At 38.6% G+C, this 17,992-nt stretch overlaps 3 protein-coding genes across 3 annotated transcripts in view; all 3 read left to right on the top strand.

The window, feature by feature from the left end:
* The first annotated feature begins 1,276 nt into the window (after positions 1 to 1,276).
* eloca (elongin C paralog a) lies at positions 1,277 to 3,824 on the top strand. Its single transcript, XM_039790882.1, has 4 exons — positions 1,277 to 1,405; positions 1,869 to 1,896; positions 2,127 to 2,270; positions 3,329 to 3,824. Exons 2-4 carry the CDS (start codon positions 1,893 to 1,895, stop codon positions 3,517 to 3,519), a joined length of 339 nt encoding a protein of 112 aa, XP_039646816.1. The 5' UTR covers positions 1,277 to 1,405; positions 1,869 to 1,892; the 3' UTR covers positions 3,520 to 3,824.
* A 2,108-nt stretch (positions 3,825 to 5,932) lies between these two features.
* On the top strand, positions 5,933 to 15,305 carry ube2wb (ubiquitin conjugating enzyme E2 Wb). The gene is made up of 6 exons (XM_039790309.1): positions 5,933 to 6,031; positions 7,203 to 7,294; positions 10,572 to 10,674; positions 12,619 to 12,774; positions 12,880 to 12,955; positions 13,048 to 15,305. Exons 1-6 carry the CDS (start codon positions 6,017 to 6,019, stop codon positions 13,059 to 13,061), a joined length of 456 nt encoding a protein of 151 aa, XP_039646243.1. The 5' UTR covers positions 5,933 to 6,016; the 3' UTR covers positions 13,062 to 15,305.
* Positions 15,306 to 16,521: 1,216 nt separating this feature from the next.
* stau2 (staufen double-stranded RNA binding protein 2) overlaps positions 16,522 to 17,992 on the top strand; it is a 98,410-nt gene continuing 96,939 nt past the window's right edge. The window contains exon 1 of the mRNA XM_039790126.1: positions 16,522 to 16,603. The gene's annotated coding sequence lies outside the window, so the exon portion shown is untranslated. The remainder of the gene's footprint in view (positions 16,604 to 17,992) is intronic.

Here is a 17,992-nt window from a genome sequence, read left to right on the forward strand (position 1 = left end):
TTATTCATAGAGCACTTTAAAGCAACCAAAGTTGACCAAAGTGCTGTACAGAAGAACAAATAAAAGACATGAGAAAACAACCATACAATAAAAACAATAAAAATCAAAATGTCAATGTCAGGTGTCAAATGCCAAGGAGAAAAGGTGTGTTTTAAGAAGAGATTTAAAAACAAACAGTGAAGAGGCCTGTCCAATGGGCAGAGGCAGATCGTTCCACAGTATAAGGGGAAATTCTTTACCGTCGTCTTCTATGAGGAGCATTTCTTCAGAAAGCGCCTCTGGGTCAAACGGCACAATTTACAGGCAAGCGCAGTAGTCTACTCTTAGTGTCACAGCTCAGATAACTCTGCGTCCATATGGACACCTCAGATTTCAACAGTCATCACTTTTCCTGCAGAACAGAACTCCAGGCAGGATCAGGCCAAAGTCACATTCTGAACCTGACCGTGACTACAGTGTGTGCCCACGTCTCATCTGTCTCTGATTTATGGCAGACACCTCTTTACCTTTTAGAAGAGACTTTATGAGCTGTAATAGTTGGTTGCTGATATAAACAACACACTTATTTATCTAGTTTTAATAATGTGGGTCTTTTGGACAACCCTGCAAGGTTAACACTATTTACACAGGTGAAAACTCTTACTTTTGTGATCAAAATAATGTACAATATGGTGAATTGATTGATTTCTACTAACTGGAATATGTAAAGTAGGCTATATGATAGCATGCATGCCTTCTCTCCCTCGCTCTCCCGCTGTCATTCTTTCTTGAATCCAGATTTATGGGCCTGCAGAATGTCTCTGTCATGTCCAATCAGCACCTGCTCTCGCTCATCACAGCTAGTGGACACAGTCAGGGAGAGAGTAACCCTGGAACACAGGCGCCCTCTATAGGCGTAACAGGACAATCTCATCTCTTCATGGATGGTCTGTAAAGCAGTTTCAATTTTGAAGTCATCTCAGCTCTTTATATTTTTTTCTCTTTTTTTATATTTTTATATTTAAAAACGCTTATCCTTATTTCCCCCATCTTATATAACCGTATAGTGACACTGACTGAGAAGAGATGTTATGCTCATTATCCAGAAATAGCCTCTGCTTTGCACGTTACTTTTTCACTTACACATTTTGTGATTACAACTGACTGTGATTTTATAAAAACGTGTTGTCTCCTTGGAAATCAAAAATAAAATTCAAATAAAACAGAATTTATAATTTCCAAATACATTACGATGAGCACGATATGCAGTAAAGCGGACCGTTTCTCTATTTAAATAAGATTCTACGGAAGAGCTTTATCGCGGACGGACGGCCGGGTGTTCGTCTTAACTAGTTCCGGGTATCAACAGCCTGGTGGCTAACTTTAGCTTAAACGCAATCTCCACTCCTCAGTCTACTACAGAGTGGTAAGAAACAGTGTTATGTTTTGTGATTACAAGTTGTTGTTTGTTAGTGTGTCCCGGACTGTTTATCCGATGTGAATGTTAAGCCCTTAACAACCGATATAAGAAATTTCAACGTTATCGTTCGTTTGGCAAGGCGTTAGCTTGCTAGCTAACGCTAGCTAACGCTAGCTAACGCTGACGGCTGCAAACTCGATTATAACATTTTGGATAGAGAAAGAAATGACCACTAATCAAATATTAAACCGCATTAGAGCAGAGCAGTTACAGCTGTACTTATTTAGATTAATTTTAACGAAAGCCTTGTAACATTGTTGTACATTACTATTCGCTATTTGTTTGATCAGGCTTAAGGTGACTGTTATTTTACACAACAGCATTACAGCCAGTTTCCAGCCTAGGCGACTTAATATTGTATGTTCGTTGAGTAATGTGTTGTTACTTGTGTTTCTATGTTCCCTTTTAGGGTGAACAGAAATTCGGCAACAGGATGGGTGAGTGATGAGCTAATACATATTATTCTACCTTCCCAGATATTCTAAGGTTGTCATGTTTGCCAATTCATCAAATGTCTGCTCACATCAGAGGAAGTGTGTGTGCCGACTAGCAGAGGTCTCAATAGCAACCCATTTGGTCTTTCTCCGGAGTCACTACTATGGGTCAACTGGTACTTCAGCATTTGGCTTACACCTGTTTGAGATTGTCAGAATGTTTCTCTTCACAGACGGTGAAGAGAGAACCTACGGCGGCTGTGAAGGGCCAGACGCCATGTATGTGAAGTTGATCTCTTCAGATGGCCATGAATTTATTGTGAAAAGAGAACACGCCTTGACATCTGGCACTATCAAAGCTATGTTAAGCGGACCAGGTGAGGATTCAGGCAAATTAGTCAAAGTATAGAAAACAACTCTGATTTCTCCTAATCTTAAAATTAGAATACCTATGCACATGGACTAACTAAAGGTTATTTGCTTTAACTGAAATAATGTTAGACCTGGTAAACTAGTAAAAATCCACCATGGGAGCTGTCAGAAATAAGTGGGGGTTTAGCGCATGATGTTTTAAATCCAGACTGCAAACAAGACACCCATCAGTAACGAATAGGTGTAATAAAATTTCATTTTGTCGTGGTCGATTATTATGCCTGAACTTAAAGAGGTTTTATGGAATTTCTTACTATTCACATGAACGTGAATGATTTACCATCATGATATAAATTATGATTGATATTTCTGGGGAGAAGTAGCTGGGTTCGCTCTAAGATTTGCTAAATGTTGGCAGCCATAGATGGTTTACTCTTCCAAGAGCCTAATGAGAGACTGGGCAATAAACTAAGAATTGGAGGGTTGGGAAAGGAGTGTCAGAGCACTATGCTATACAAAAATATGTTCGCTTGGATCTTTTCAGGCAGTTCTGTTTTAATACTTAGCAAGCTGTATGTCCTGTGGAGTTGCGTAGCCTGAAATTACTTTTACTGGGCATTTAAAAAGTAGCTAAAATATACCTGAATCATTACCAATTATACCATATGCCCATTCTATTAAGTGTAACCATACTCTGGCCTGCATCCTATGAGGGTGTATAGGAAATGTGTACAGTGGTGATGCTGTGCTTGCTTTAGATTTAGATAGGCAGGACTCTGCTAGTTTAACATCATAATTAAGGTGTTCGTGTTTATTTAGTCAAGGTAATTCCACATGTCCAATTGGTGGCACTATGCTCCCTCCATACGTGATAATAATGATTTTGTTACCATTTTGTTTCTTTTTATGTTAGTGGGTAGCATTGCATAATTATTCAGTTCGATAGCTAAATCCAGGATAGGATATTCAAATGGTATACTTTTAACATTGCATGAATTAAAAGTTGTATGTCTTAGTTCTTTGTTTCTAACTCACGACACCTACTGTAACCCTCTATCTGCAGGTCAATTTGCTGAGAATGAAACCAACGAAGTGAACTTCAGGGAGATTCCATCTCATGTCCTGTCCAAGGTCTGCATGTACTTCACCTACAAGGTCCGTTACACCAACAGCTCCACAGAAATACCTGAATTCCCCATCGCACCGGAGATTGCACTGGAACTGCTCATGGCTGCAAACTTTTTGGATTGCTAAAGTTACAGAAAAAAAATGTAGCAGCTTAAAACAGTTTTAGATTTGTTTTGAATATTTAAATTGTTTTGCCATTTACTTATATGAAACATGAATGAGTATGTCACCATGTTAAACTTTTCTTTTTTTCTTTTTTTTTGCACCTGGCTTTCTGTCATAGTTTTTATTAGTATTAAAGGATTTCATTTTAATGTAATAAATGGATATGGCAGGCTGCATCACCTGTCCCAGAATGTGATAAATGTGCCCCCACCCCATAAATGTTTCCTCACCTCTCCAGATTAATAAAGACCTGTTTGGTGAGCACACTTTATTGCCAGTTGCTTCCTCACTATGCATGTTCCATATGAAGCACAGGTGACTTTAAATACCACTTTCACAAAGACTGGCATCATACTTTTATTGTGCGTTTTTTTTTTTTTTTTTTTTCTGGCCTGCGTAAAACCTCACAAAATGTTTGAAAGACCTGGGGTTAGACATAACAGGGAGGAGATCTTTCTTGGAAAAAGTTCTTCATACTCACCTGCTAGGGATGTTTGGATGGGATAGATACCTAGTAGAAGATTGAGTTCTCTGTTAGGACAGTATTGCTGCAGCAGGGAAACTTGACCACCTCAAGGCTTATACGTTTAAGTCTAATTAATACATGTTGGTAACCTGGAAATCCAGACCCAAATCCTAAAGGTTAAGGGTCTGGCATTGAGTAATGAAAATGGCCCAACCCGAGGGCCGGCACCAAGCATGCATTTGAAAATCTCACTGCATGCAATTAGATAACCCTACGACCACTCGCAACAATACATGGGGTGACGTATCCAGAGCCCCATACGCTTAGCTACCAGCGGAGCTATCTGGTAGATTAAACTGTCGTCATCTGTTTAGCTCGCCTCTGGCCCGCCTATATCAGATACACTGATGTGATTGGTGCAGCTTGGCTACAAGGGCATAGTTAATCAGCATCATTACCATAGACAGTACATAAAGATCATTACTCAATGCCAGAGTGACTCGCTGAGTAAATTCAAATTGTGCTCTCACGAGAACTCTGGATTTCCAGGTTAACCTGTTAGTAAAATGGTAGTCATTAATTTGGGTATATTGTGAGCCCATAAACATTCAAGTAATTAGGGCTGATTATTGGGTATATGTTACATGTTTCAGAAGCTATGGACATGATATTTCATGTGTGCCCTCTTCTGATATAGAGAGTGGAAATTAAATGGCATTATGATCAATCAAAATGACAAGATTGTATAATTCTAAGTAAGTCCTTAAATATCAGCAAATGCTTAATTGTGGTTACATGTTACTGGATGGTATACTGTAATGCTGAGTCTCTTTTACACTATTATCTGTCTTAAGGTGCTCCTTGTGTCAAACTTCAACTCATATCACATCTCAGTCAACCTTGGCAAATGAGAGATTTATTTTTTTCTTGCAGAAACCTTAGGAAGCTTAGTCAAATTACAGTTCAGTTGAATAAAATGTTCTGAACTTTGCTGACTGATAAATGATTATACTTCCCGTGGTTTAGACAGTCTGGCTTGTACAAAGGGGAATGAAAAGATATGACGTTTTAAACAAGTTAATACATATTTACAAGATATTCATTTATCACACAAATGTATTAGGAGATGCTGTAATAAAAAGCTTAATCTATTTAAAATGTACTTGGTTACTTACTTAGATGGTTAATGGGAGTGTTCTTTTAATATCTCACTTCCAGTTAATTATTTTCCTGAAAGACAAACATGAAAACACTGTTTTGTATAACTGGATGTCAGACAGGTCATTATTTTTTTTCCCCAACCTTTATTGAAAAACATTTTAATATACATTTCAGACCAGTGCTCGACACAATGAGTCAGAGAAACAAGAATCTGACTTTAAATAAATGAAAATAATAATGAAAAAAAACATAACATTTTTAAGACTTTTATAACTTTAAGAGTTTATAAGTTTGAGAATGTTGTCTTATTTAAATTCACATGAAAACAGTGAAATTTGGGGTAATTTGTTATTTTGCATTTATATACTGTAGGTAAAATTAACCACATATAATCACTACGTTTACAGTGAATTCAATAATGAATGAAAATGCCTTTTTTTGCATGTCATTTTGATTAGTTTTACACAATATATAATCTGTTATTCGAGTCCAAAAAAGTGACTGAATGTATGCTATGGTAAAAAACACAAATGACATTCGTTTTAAAAAGGCATATCCATATTTATAAAACAAGGCCTAGCTAACGATGAGCAGAGGTCATTGACCTACATGACCTCAGTGGATTTGAACACCATATTCATTTTTTTATTTGATACAATTCTGTTATAAAGCCGCTAAATAGTTAATAAACGACATGAAATTAGATGACCGAGGTAAAAATAAAATAAAGTGAACATCGGAGGATTGTTTTCCTCTGTCAAAACAACTTGTGTCACGTGACCGCCTGACGTTCTGTCCTCCACTCTGCGCTGATGCAGGGGGGTTTCCATCATGGCGTCGATGCAGGTAAGAATACAATTGACAGCGTTAGCAAATTTACTGTTTACCTGACCTTCAGCCTTGTTTTTCCTGGTAGTTTATTCACCACTTCACTTACGTACATGTATTTGTTTTAATTACTGATGACATTAAAGTAAAAGCGACGACATTGATCCTAAACTGTTCCGGTTTAGCTCTTGGTGTTACTGCTATAGCAATACAACTAACGTTAACGTTAGCATCATCAACAGCACCATGGCAAGCATAGGAACCACCTTCGTGGATATAAATTGATGACTGGTGATGTATTTTAATCGCAGCAACACATAGATGATAATTCAAGGAATAGGAGGTTATGAGTCTACGTTCATTCTAACATTTTAAATGAGTGCTAGCTGCTATTTGGCTGGCGTTGACGTTAGCTAACGAGACGGTGCGCAGATTGACCAGTTCTAGTTTCCTCTCGAGCGGAACAGGTGCATCGCTTTTCTTAAGATAGCTGTGTCGAGATCTAAGAAAAAACATAAAGCCAACTTCATAAATTATTCTACTGATTAACTGGATTTGTTGCTTATGTGTAACACCTATCGTTTACAAAGTGTTAACGTTATGTTCAAGGTAAACGAGTCACATCAGTCAGGGTGGACTTTTGCTTTAGATAGCTACATTTACACTTAATAATAATAATAATACATTTTATTTTAGGGCGCCTTTCAGGACATCCAAGGTTGCCTTACAATGCATTAAAAACCGTAATCATACAGGTAAAAACATTTAGAAAAGACACCAGCACAGAGAAGGAAACAACAATACATATAGGTGAGCAGACGTGTGTAGGAGGGGAAATCAGAAACTTAAAAACTGTGGGGCTAAAGGGAATCGGGCAAAGTGGTTGGGTTTAGAGTGAGTAGGCCAGTTTGAACAGGTGAGTTTCGAGGTGGGATTTGAACTTAGCGATGTAACGCTAGCTATATAGATACATTATAAATCCAAACATTATTTATATTTTACGGTAGCTTGGTTATTGATCTCTTAATAAAATGAAGGTAGGCCCAAGTAGGCACATTTTTTATTTACACGCCATTTGTTTTATAGACTTAACCGCTGCCATTTTTTTATTACGGTTTGTATATAGTCGTCATACTATATTTCAACATTTCTGAGTGTTGTAGAAACCCAAACACATTCTCTCCAACAGAAAAGGCTACAAAAGGAATTATTAGCCCTGCAAAATGATCCACCCCCAGGAATGACGCTTAACGAAAAAAGTGTACAGAACACCATTACGCAGTAAGTATTTTTAGTTTTTTTTTTTTTATTTCGCGTGATTTACTTGATTCAACTCGGCAGCATTTTCTAACACAGTAAACATTAGGACACTAGTCGTGGTCATTGAATACAGTTTGCATTTATGAATTAACACAAATCCAATGTGGCTTTCTAAAATGGCATGTTTCATCACTATGAGAGGGCAGTGGCATGGAAACGTCTGTTGCAGTGGTAGGAGGGATTGAGACGCAAAGCTGTTGTAGCATCAGCAGCGACTGCTGAGGAAGAATCGGGGTCATTCCAGTGACTGGCAGCTCTGGACCCTTAGAGTGTCTCTAATGCACAGTGTCACTATTCATCCTCATAAAATATTTAACAGATGGCATGCAAGAGTTGGGCTAGGGTAGCAAGGAACAGAAGCTGTTAAGCTGACCTTTCTGTCTGGGTGTCTTGGTGTTCCCTTAAACGCCCATGATTATGTTAACTGAATGAGTCAAATTGTGTCTGATAAGCAGTAAGGATGAACTGAGTTGTAGTCCTGTAAAATGATTCGAGACAAATCTCTGGCTGTCATTCAGATGTCTTTCAGCTGCAGGCTTGCACGGCAGCATTGACTTTCAAAGTTACTACCTGGTCAAAATCATTGCTAGGCATATTTGCCGTCTTAAAGAGGCAATACACGTTCCAGAGATTTTGGTTAGTCAATTTGTAAAAAAAATCAAAGCTCCATTACAATGGAACCTTCCTCATTAGATAACAATTTCTTGGTCAGACTGAATGAATGTTCTGTGTTTTGCATGACTGACAAGTCTGCGAACCAGTTCAGCCAGCTACCTCGTGTACTGTTTTCCAGGTTTGAGCTATGTAAGGGCGTGCCCTTTTGTCTGTGACATTGAAAGATCTGTTGAGCCTGGGTTTATTTTTTTGCCATGCTGACTGACAGTAGTGGGGAATTACCTGTTTTTATCAAGCGTGTCCTAGTGGAGTAAGATACAAATAGTCTGTTCCTGCTTGACATTCAAGTTAACCTTATCCTTTTTTTTTAAACAAACATGAAAAAAAAAAGATCTGCGCGTGACCGTGATAAGGTGACCATGTGTTTTTAATTTGTAAGCTTTTGCTTATAGTACACATTTTCTCTCTGTGCTGCACATTAGATTACAATGTCTTTCAGATGACTGTGTGATTCATGCAGTTGTGGTAACGCGTCAGCCATTGCAAACATGAAACACATAAAGCACTACAGAGTTTCTCAGATGTGTACTCTGTTTTTTTTCTTCCCCACTTTAACTAAATGGCTCGGTGTTATTTTTGTTGCCTGGATCATATGATCACCAGGCTATTGGGAATTTGAGCAAGTTAAGCATCATGTCCTTGGAGTCCTTGGCTGTGATCAGCGTAGGTTGCATCAGGTGTAACTCAGCATCATGTGCAGTGATACTGGCTCCCTCTAAGCTTTTACTTCCTGAGGAAAAATGGAGCTCCTTTCAGACGCTGACCGTTTGACTTTCTAAGGGTGACATTTTAAACTGGGCTGACCTCGTATGTAGGCCTGAATGATCATGTGCTCGAGGCTAGATTTGAAAGAGACACAGGGCTGTAAACCCGAACAACAGCCACAAGTCTCTTTGGTGACCTATCTGCACTGCTTGCTTAGAAGAAATTAGGCCAGAGATTGTGATGCTGCCATCAGTGTTCTTTTTGCTTCTCCTCTGAGCAGACAATCCCCATAAATGTTCTGCACTGGACTTAACCCTTGTGTTGACTTCGGGTCAAATTGACCCATTTTCAATTTTAGTTTTAAATCAGAAAATATGGGACGTAGAAATAAGTGCTGAAAATGTGTAGATGAAAAATGTAACTATTTAAAACGTTGGAAAAAACAAAACTGTGAAAAAAAAGGTGGTGTTTTTTTTTTTCAAAGGTTGACGGGAAGACAACACAAAGGTTAAATATTAGGCTTTTTCTTTAGCCTCTGGGTTATGGCCATCGAGGTATATTGAGGAGGTAGACTGTCCTTCATCCCAAAGACTCAGGATCAAGGCCCTGTGTTTGCAGTCATCTCCCATTCTGAGCAAGACATTGAATCCCTCCAGCTTAGTCAGCACAGTCATCTAGCCAGGCTCCACAGCCGAAAATGGATTTTGTCCATTAGATCAATAGAGTATCACATTATTACAAAACCGCTGTCATAACCCAGCTGAATATTATGTCATTTGAAGGAGTCAGACTAAAAGCTTTTGATTACACACTACTGCAGCATTGGCAGATCACATTTTCTATGATCCTTTTCTAATGATAATAAGATGTGATCCATGCGAGTTGTTCTATACATGTTTCCAACTAATTTACTCCACACTGATGAGATATAACAGATATAATCAGAATGTTCTTAATCATTATTAAGCGAGAACAAGAGCCTACATTCATGCTAGCAGCTCTTTGGGGCTTAAGGCATTTACTGTGTTCACCATCTTAGTTGAGCATGCTACCGTGAGCTAATTAGCAGGTAACACAAAGGTACAGCGGAGGCTGATGGGAATATCATTAGTTTTGCATTGTATTTGGTCATCAATAAAAATTACATTTACATTTTTTGCCAACCCATCCAATAGTTGTTGAGACCATTCCCTCAAAACTGCATGCCGATGTCATGGTGGCACTAGAGGATTGTTAGGATACATCATCTGGGTATCATGGATGTTTCACATTTCATGGCAATCCATCCAATAGCTGTTGAGATGTTTCTGTCTGCACCAAACTTTGCCATCGCTAGAGCCAAGCCTCTAATGTGGCTAAAAGAACAACACCTCTGTATTGCATAAAACCATTTCTTCCCAAAGTAAAGGTTTGTTGTTAAAGGAAGTGTTTACCGGATATCATCTTGACAGGAGGAATATTTTAACTCAGGTGTTACCTGCTCCATTATTTTGAAGATATTTTGCAACAGCCTTAAAGTTCTCACAGGGTGTAGAAAATAAAAATAAAAAAACATTGAAAAATCAACTGAACCATCTCTCTCAGTTGGTCTTCTGAAACTGCTAAAGGCTTTGGTTTTTTAAATTTCAGAGTGAACAGATGAGTGCACTCAAACAATTAAAACCTCTTACTATCTAAATTTTGAGCGGAATCCAGTGACTCAGAAAACTAACAAAGCTCTGGATTAAGGACTCAAAACAGGGCTGTGAACAGTAGCCTAAACTGTTTACATTTTGGTTGGGTGATAAGTATACTTTTTTTACTCTTTGTGCCTGAGTGACATTTTTAACATGTTTAAATATCGTTCTTCTCTTTTTAGGTGGATTGTAGACATGGAGGGAGCAACCGGTACACTGTATGAAGGGGAGAAATTTCAGCTGCTTTTCAAATTTAGTAGTCGATATCCTTTTGATTCACCTCAGGTAAGCACGAGTTGCTCTGCAGCCATCCGTGTGTGTTTGTACGTGGGTAAATGTGAGGCTCGTTGTCTTGCTCTCAGCTTGAAAAGCGCTGTGTAAGTTCAGTCCGTTTACCATCTTCTCTCAAGGACCTAAACGTTTCCTGTCTGCTTCAAACAAGCTGCTTCTCTGTCGACACCAATAAACCAACAGACCTAGAGGCTGGTTCCATTTTTAGTTTCAACTATACTGCTGGTATTCCTAACCAAATAATTAAGTTCTTAACTATTAACAATGGTTACCTAAACAGTTGTAAACAATCCTCTGTTTCCACTGGCTGGGTGCCTGTAATAATCACATGAAACACATCGGCTCTGCAGTTGGTGGAATGAATCTCGGCTTGGAAACACGAGCCAGGACTCACTGACAGAGACACCAGTACAGAGCTCCCACTGAAGCCACACTCAAAGGGATTAGTTTATCTCAACAATCTTGTGTCACTCATTAAGGGCCTGGCCATCTAAAAATAGAGAATGAGTAGATAGAGAAAATTAGATAAACTCAGCTACTTAGCTAGTAGCCTCTCCAATAGGAAGGACAAGCTGTCAAAGAGGCCCTCTGTTGGATTCCTCTTGGGGCCCCTGAGGGAACTTCAGTGTTGACAGCTACAGTGCATTACTGGCTGTGTGAGGAGCTTCAGTGGGAATTCAGAACAAAAACAAAACAAACATTGTGACCGTCGGCCTATTGGAACTGCATTAACCGCTTGTAGCTTCTGTTTCCTCTTGTACGTATTTCTGTTACACAGGAAAATCAGATTTTACTACCAAAACCTGACTCATTTGTTTTGTTTGCCACAGGCTGTGCACACAGCGCTAGCAGCTCTTAATTTTTCAATAGTTTTTAAACATTGTCTTTTTAGAGCTGTGCGTTCTTGGTTTTCTCACGATATATCATCCTGAGTCGCAGTTGATTCGGTTTTGAGTATGTCCCCGGCTATATGATTTTATTACATGGTAAACGTGGCAATCAAGCCAAATGCACGTTTTGGTCCCTGCCATTTTGCTTATGTGTATGAGTTTAAATTGATTTTGTTCAGCGTAGACTTGGAAATTACAGTTTTGAAACAAAGAAGCCCAAAGACAATGGGCAGCTTCTTGCTTTCTTAAAGTGAAAATATGTATTAAAACTTCTGTTGCGCACACAGAAGGATACAAACATGAGTAGGGCAAGAGTAGCTGTAATATGCCATTGACATAGGAAAGAATGTATGTAGATGACCTACAGCACCTGTCTGCTCATGCTCACCTCCTGCGCTCCTTTTGTAGCCCATATTTCAGTAAATGTTTGAACTTTCTGTAAGAAGGGAGTTTTCAGTTGTCTTGATGTTTTGAGTATAGGGCCAGTTTTACTTTCTGCTCCTATCTGTAACACTCGTCCTGTCACCCCCACCACGCCCCTGCCCTGTGATGCACTCTCCTGTGAGGCCCTCTCTGGTTGCCAGACTGCCTCAACCCATTGTTAGCCTTCTTTACCCACTCTGACCCCCTTCTCTCTACTCTAGCACCTCAAACGTATGTTCCTCTCTTCACATCACACTTCCTGTATCTTCCTGTTTTGCCATTTTACTGGCTAATATCCCCTAGAACATTTGTCTCCTTTTTTTTGTTGTAAAACATCTCTTCTTAGTCTACCATTCTCTCTTCCCGTCCCGGCCCCTCTGTCCTAATCCCAGAGCCTCATGTCGCTGTAGCCTGAACTTATACAGCAAGTCTCATTATTTTCTGTCATTAATGAAAGAGATCTCAACTTTTTGTGCGCTCTCCCAAGTTGTGTCTTTGACCACCAAAGTCCTCCATCTTTTTTGGCATCAAAAACACACCAACTTTTATAGGCTTGTTATAATGACCTACTCAGTGAATAATCCTAATAACCGCAGATTTGTCTTTCTTTGTTTCCCTGTTGCAGGTAATGTTCACAGGAGAGAATATACCTGTCCACCCACATGTGTATAGTAACGGTCACATTTGTCTATCTATTCTAACGGAAGATTGGTCGCCAGCCCTCTCAGTGCAATCAGTTTGTCTTAGCATTATCAGCATGTTGTCCAGCTGCAAAGAAAAGGTAGGGGGAAGCTGTAGTGGCGCTCGGAGGGGACAAATGTAATGATTCATGTAAATGATATACTTGTTCGATGTTAAATCTAAATGCCCATTTCTTTTTCTGCAGAGACGACCGCCTGATAATTCCTTTTATGTAAGAACGTGTAACAAAAATCCAAAGAAGACAAAATGGTGGTATCACGGTGAGTATTTTCAACCTCAAACGAAGGACACGTGTAAAAGCAATTGTTTGTAAAAGTGCCGCCATTTAAATCAATTTTGTTTGCCTTCACAGATGATACATGCTAATGTACAAACTTTGTAATAAACGCAGAAGAAAGAAGTCCTACTGACATACGTTAAGCACTTTTTAATCATTCAGTCTTTGAACTCTGACCTTCGACTGGAACAATGGACACCATGCGCTGGAGGCTCTTACTGCATCCCCACCTGCGGGCAATTGGATGCATGTTTTAGGCGGCTGTATAATAAAGAACGAAAATAACGAAACGTTTTAGATGCACCCGAGATGGATAATTTTTGGCAAAAAGGTAGTAAAGCAGCGAGCAAGCAAGGTGGATTTGTAGTGAGATAATTATAATTCCTGTTTTAAGATTATTATTGTTACTTTTTGTTTGTCTATGGGTGCATTTTTAGGTCCTTGTGTTGTGCAATAATAACTGATTGATGCATGCTTGGGCCTACAAAGAGAAATCCAAATCTAAACGTTTTCTGGAAGGGATCTGACCATCATAACCCCAAGAAAATGCTTCATCCGTTTTGTTTGTTCTTTTAAAATTATATGCACTGTGAAAGTATCTAGTTCATAAAGGCACTATTAGTACGTTATTTCCAACTTGCAGTTGTACTGTTAAGCAGTCCTCCGCTTATTTACCAGGTTAAAGGGTTTTAGTTTGTAACCACTGTAAGGATAAACAATTTTTATCTTCCAACTTGAGACCTGGTTGCAGCTCTTCCTGCTGCTGGACAATATGTCAGTACAGGTGGGAATTAAAGAGATATGACGATAGATCTGTCAGTCAGCAGATGACCTCAGAGTACGTCTCCTCGTAAAGTTGGGCTGAACTCGTGTAGTGTTCACTAGTCCAGCCTTGAAGATGCGCAGCAGTCTCGCTTCCATTTAAAGAATGTCTGTAAGAAAACATCGTTGCATGATTCATATTTATTTGTATGATACTGTTTTTTTATTTTTATTTTCATGCTTTAATCTTCTACATGTTTAATTTTCAAATGAGTTCTTTTTTTGTACTGTTTTTTTTTTCAACCAGCTGATACTTTGAGGGGGTTGTTTTGATGGGTCAGTATATTTTGGATTTATTTTTACTTTTTATTTGTTATTTAAATCTTTGTTTTTGATCTCCAGAATGGTAATGAATGACGAAAAGGAGAGTCTTAAAAGAAGCTGTAAAGCCGAGGCTTTTGTGCTCCCCCCCCCCTGGTCAGAGTTTTGGCTCAGGTACTTTTTTCAATAAAGAGATCCCATTTAAAAAGATACTTATCAGATATTTTGAATTTACCTATATTTTCACCAAAAGAGACTGTTATGTTGTAAACTTATAACATGTCTGAAACTATTGTATATAAGTCTTTAAATTGTTTGATGTGAAAGAAATTAGCAGAGGATGCATTTACTTTATAGCAGAATGATAATAGGAGTGCTTTATTTCATTGGAAGTTAGTCTGCATCGTTTGCTAATTAGGATGTGTACAGTCAGCAACAAACACTACTGTTGGTACAAAACACAAGTTGAGTAGTTTTACAGTGGGGGTGCATGCAGTTTTAAACCCTACTTTGTGATAACTTTTAAGTCTTTCCATAACTTAGGAAATGGTTTATGGGATGGATATTACATACCTCACCTCTAGAGGTCTGTGTGGCTCTTTGTCATTTCAGACTGTAATCAGTCCATTCCTAAAGAAATGTCTATCGCCATCCAGTCAGAGATACTTGAATTTTCCATCTTGGGTTGTTTGTATTGCATTTGCTTTTTCCAGGGTCTAGCAGAGTTTCTTGAATGAACTTGAGTGAATGTGATGATACTCTATACTGTAGAGGAGATTACCACAGCACACTTTTATTAAAAAAATTATATTGATAACTTAAAGACATCTATTTAACCAATGATTTTTTTTTTTTTATTATTAACTTCATTGTAATGGTCTTGTCTGCTGTCACTTTGCTGTGGAAAAAAAAAGAGACAATAGGCCTGACAAAGATTGTGTAAATGCAGTCACAACAGCATTTGTGTGGGAGATGGCAAGCCTTCACCCAGTGAGCAGTAGATCAGAAGAGATTTGAAAATGTTGCGAGTGAAAATGTTACAAGGTTTTGGATGTGACATGATGTTTTTTTTCTTTTTCCTTTTTAATGTGGTTTGAACTCTTAGCTTGCAGGTTGTTGTGAGTGATCAACACTAATGAGGGTGTGTTATTTATATTTAAAATTATGTTCTGGGATGTGCAAGCTCCATGTAATAGGTGCCTGTTCATTTTCATAATCAATAATAAAAGCAAAGATTCACTTTTATTCAACCTTGGTTTGCACAATGTTTGAATATATAATGCTTCAGCGTTTTTTTTTCCTGCAGTCTCTACAAGACTTTAATAGATTGTATGCTGATATGACTTAAAACTAAATACCACTACTCTAAAGGGAGTGTGGTGGATATATAAGGATGATGACTGACAAATTGGGAAAGAAAATCATGTGTTTGCCAAAAATACAGTAAGTCAGACACACGGAAATGATCAAATCTGTCAAGCAGTCTGCAACACAAAACTTCTAATTTTAAGAATGATGTACCATCAACCATGTGAAATTAGTCCGCCATCAAGTAGTCTTTATGAACATTTAATTTTGTACAAGCTAAAATTATTTAGGCTATTTAAGCACTGTCACAATATGACACAAAGTTCACCACATTAACACAAGAAAAGGTGGATTAGTGGCCCCATCTAGTGGTCACTTTACAATAGTACTCATGTTAAAATCTCTGATGATACACAACCATTGACTGTAAAATTAACAGTCAACAACTCATTTTCTGAGCCCCCTACCAAACTTAGAAATAAAAGATTCCCACTGGAATTTGTGGGCCTTCTCCACTTGTGGTACCCAAGAATAACCACCTATCATCTTAGCACTGACTGGATGTGGTTTCTTGCACCAAGACCTTGGTGACACTGAATCCAGACCTGGTGGTTTTGTGGTTTGTGAGACACTAAACTGTACGCCTCTTAATTCAAGACCAAGGTAAACTCCGGTCCTCTGAAGTGCCCTTCAGCAAATGCAGTAAAACCAATAGCCTGGGGGTCTGTTCTGTAGGCGGATATGTGCTCAGATTTCAATGAAAAAGCTTTGAGAAATAATAGGCCAAGTATTTTTTTTTTTCTAACTTAACGTAAAACAGAGAAGTATATCTCTTGTTCCTAAAAAAAAAAAAAAATGCATGTTATAAAAAATCAAATTATTCAATCAAACTGTTATGGGTAAATGCCGTGTGCAGAAAACAAGTTTGAAAAGGTTCAGGCTCCAAGGAAGCAAACCAGGATTAAACCATTAATTTCGCCGCGGGGGTGTCTGATTCATTCAAGATTCATCTCAAAAAGTAATGATAGTACGTTAGCAACATGCATTGCTTAATACTGTCCACATAAACGAAATACAAACTTTATAAATGAAATATCAAAATGACCAGTCATTTGCCTCTAGTGGGACATATTTTATTATTTTACCCAGACTAATAACGTGGTCTGTTCCCTCTTCCATCCAGTTCTCTTTAGTGTTTGCCAATGTCGGAGGTGTAACTGGGGTCTGGCCCTGGACAAAGGTAAAAAAAATACCCTACAATATTTGCCCCTTTGTAGTCGGATAGTCTCTGGGTTATTCGTCACGCTGTCGCCAGTTTGTATATTATGTTGCGGTGGACTGAAATCCCCCAGACTTTCGTGGAGGATGGGGCGGTATGGAGAGGCTAGCAAGAGGGGTGCTCGGCCGATCAGCCATGATGAGCGTTAACCGGCTAAACTAGCGTTACTGGAGGTGGCTAGATAGTGTATATTCATCAGGAGAAACCACAGAGACATTTTCATGACAGCATGCATGCTTGCCAATTCTGTTGGTTTGTTTTTAGGAGCTGACATTGACAGCAAATATCGTTTTCGCGTTGGCATCGTTAGCTTCCTGCTAAGCTGGACACAGTCGAAGCTGCAATGTAGGTTCGGGGGTTGCAGACAACCCTGTAGCTCTGTCAGTCAACCCTAACGTAACAACACCTCCATACTCAAGTGACTGTTTAGGACAACCATGCGTTCTAGTTGCTACGTAGCTATGTATGTTACTCCGAGATAGAAAATAAAGGCAAGAAAGATTGTGACCCCGAGAACCTCAGGGGCACGCAAGATGCAACGAATATTTAAACAGGTTGCGTGCGATGAATTAAGGTCACAGATCAGAGTAAAAACATTTTTTTTGTGTGTGTGTGGATACAGTCTATAACACTTGTTTTATGAACATGCTTCTGCTCTATTGTTTACACGAGTCCAACCATGGCTGTCAACTGTAAACAGTTGGACTTAAGTAACTCACCTGTAATCATGAATTCAGGGTGAAGCCCATTGGAAACCGTTTCAAATCTGAAAACCTGAATCTGAAAACTGTCTCCATGCGACATTGAACATCTGGCTTCACTTAAACGATTTAATAAAGAAGAAGAAGAAGATGTAGATTTTTTTTTTTGTGACTTAATTTAACAATTTAAAAGTGCCAGGTTAAAAGCCAGCATTTCATAAAGTGTCCAAGTGCAAGGCACTGTATTTCTCCACACTCCAGGGGTTTAGTTTTGTAGCTGACCCTGTTCTCTGACCTCGGTGGGGATGTGATTTCCCTCACTTCCCTCCAGTGCCTGCCATATATTAATGTGAACCAGTAGTGGAGCCATATTGGCAAGATGATGTGATACAATTTGTACCTTTTTTTTTTTTTATTTATTTTTTGTTTATTACATTTTACAAACTGTTATCTTCATCTTTTGTTGATGAAAAACACATGGTAGCATATTATGTTACTTATGTTGCATAGCCACAGGCCTGTGTGTAATTGTGTTCACCAAATTGTTGCATGCATGCATAAAAAGATAAATAAGTCAATGTGTTGTTGTTAACTTGTACTGGATTGTTGGACCTCATCTTAACCCGTGTCTACTTGATGTAGCTTTAGT

Source organism: Perca fluviatilis, chromosome 22 (genome assembly GCF_010015445.1).
Source record: "Perca fluviatilis chromosome 22, GENO_Pfluv_1.0, whole genome shotgun sequence".
NCBI lineage: Eukaryota > Metazoa > Chordata > Actinopteri > Perciformes > Percidae > Perca > Perca fluviatilis.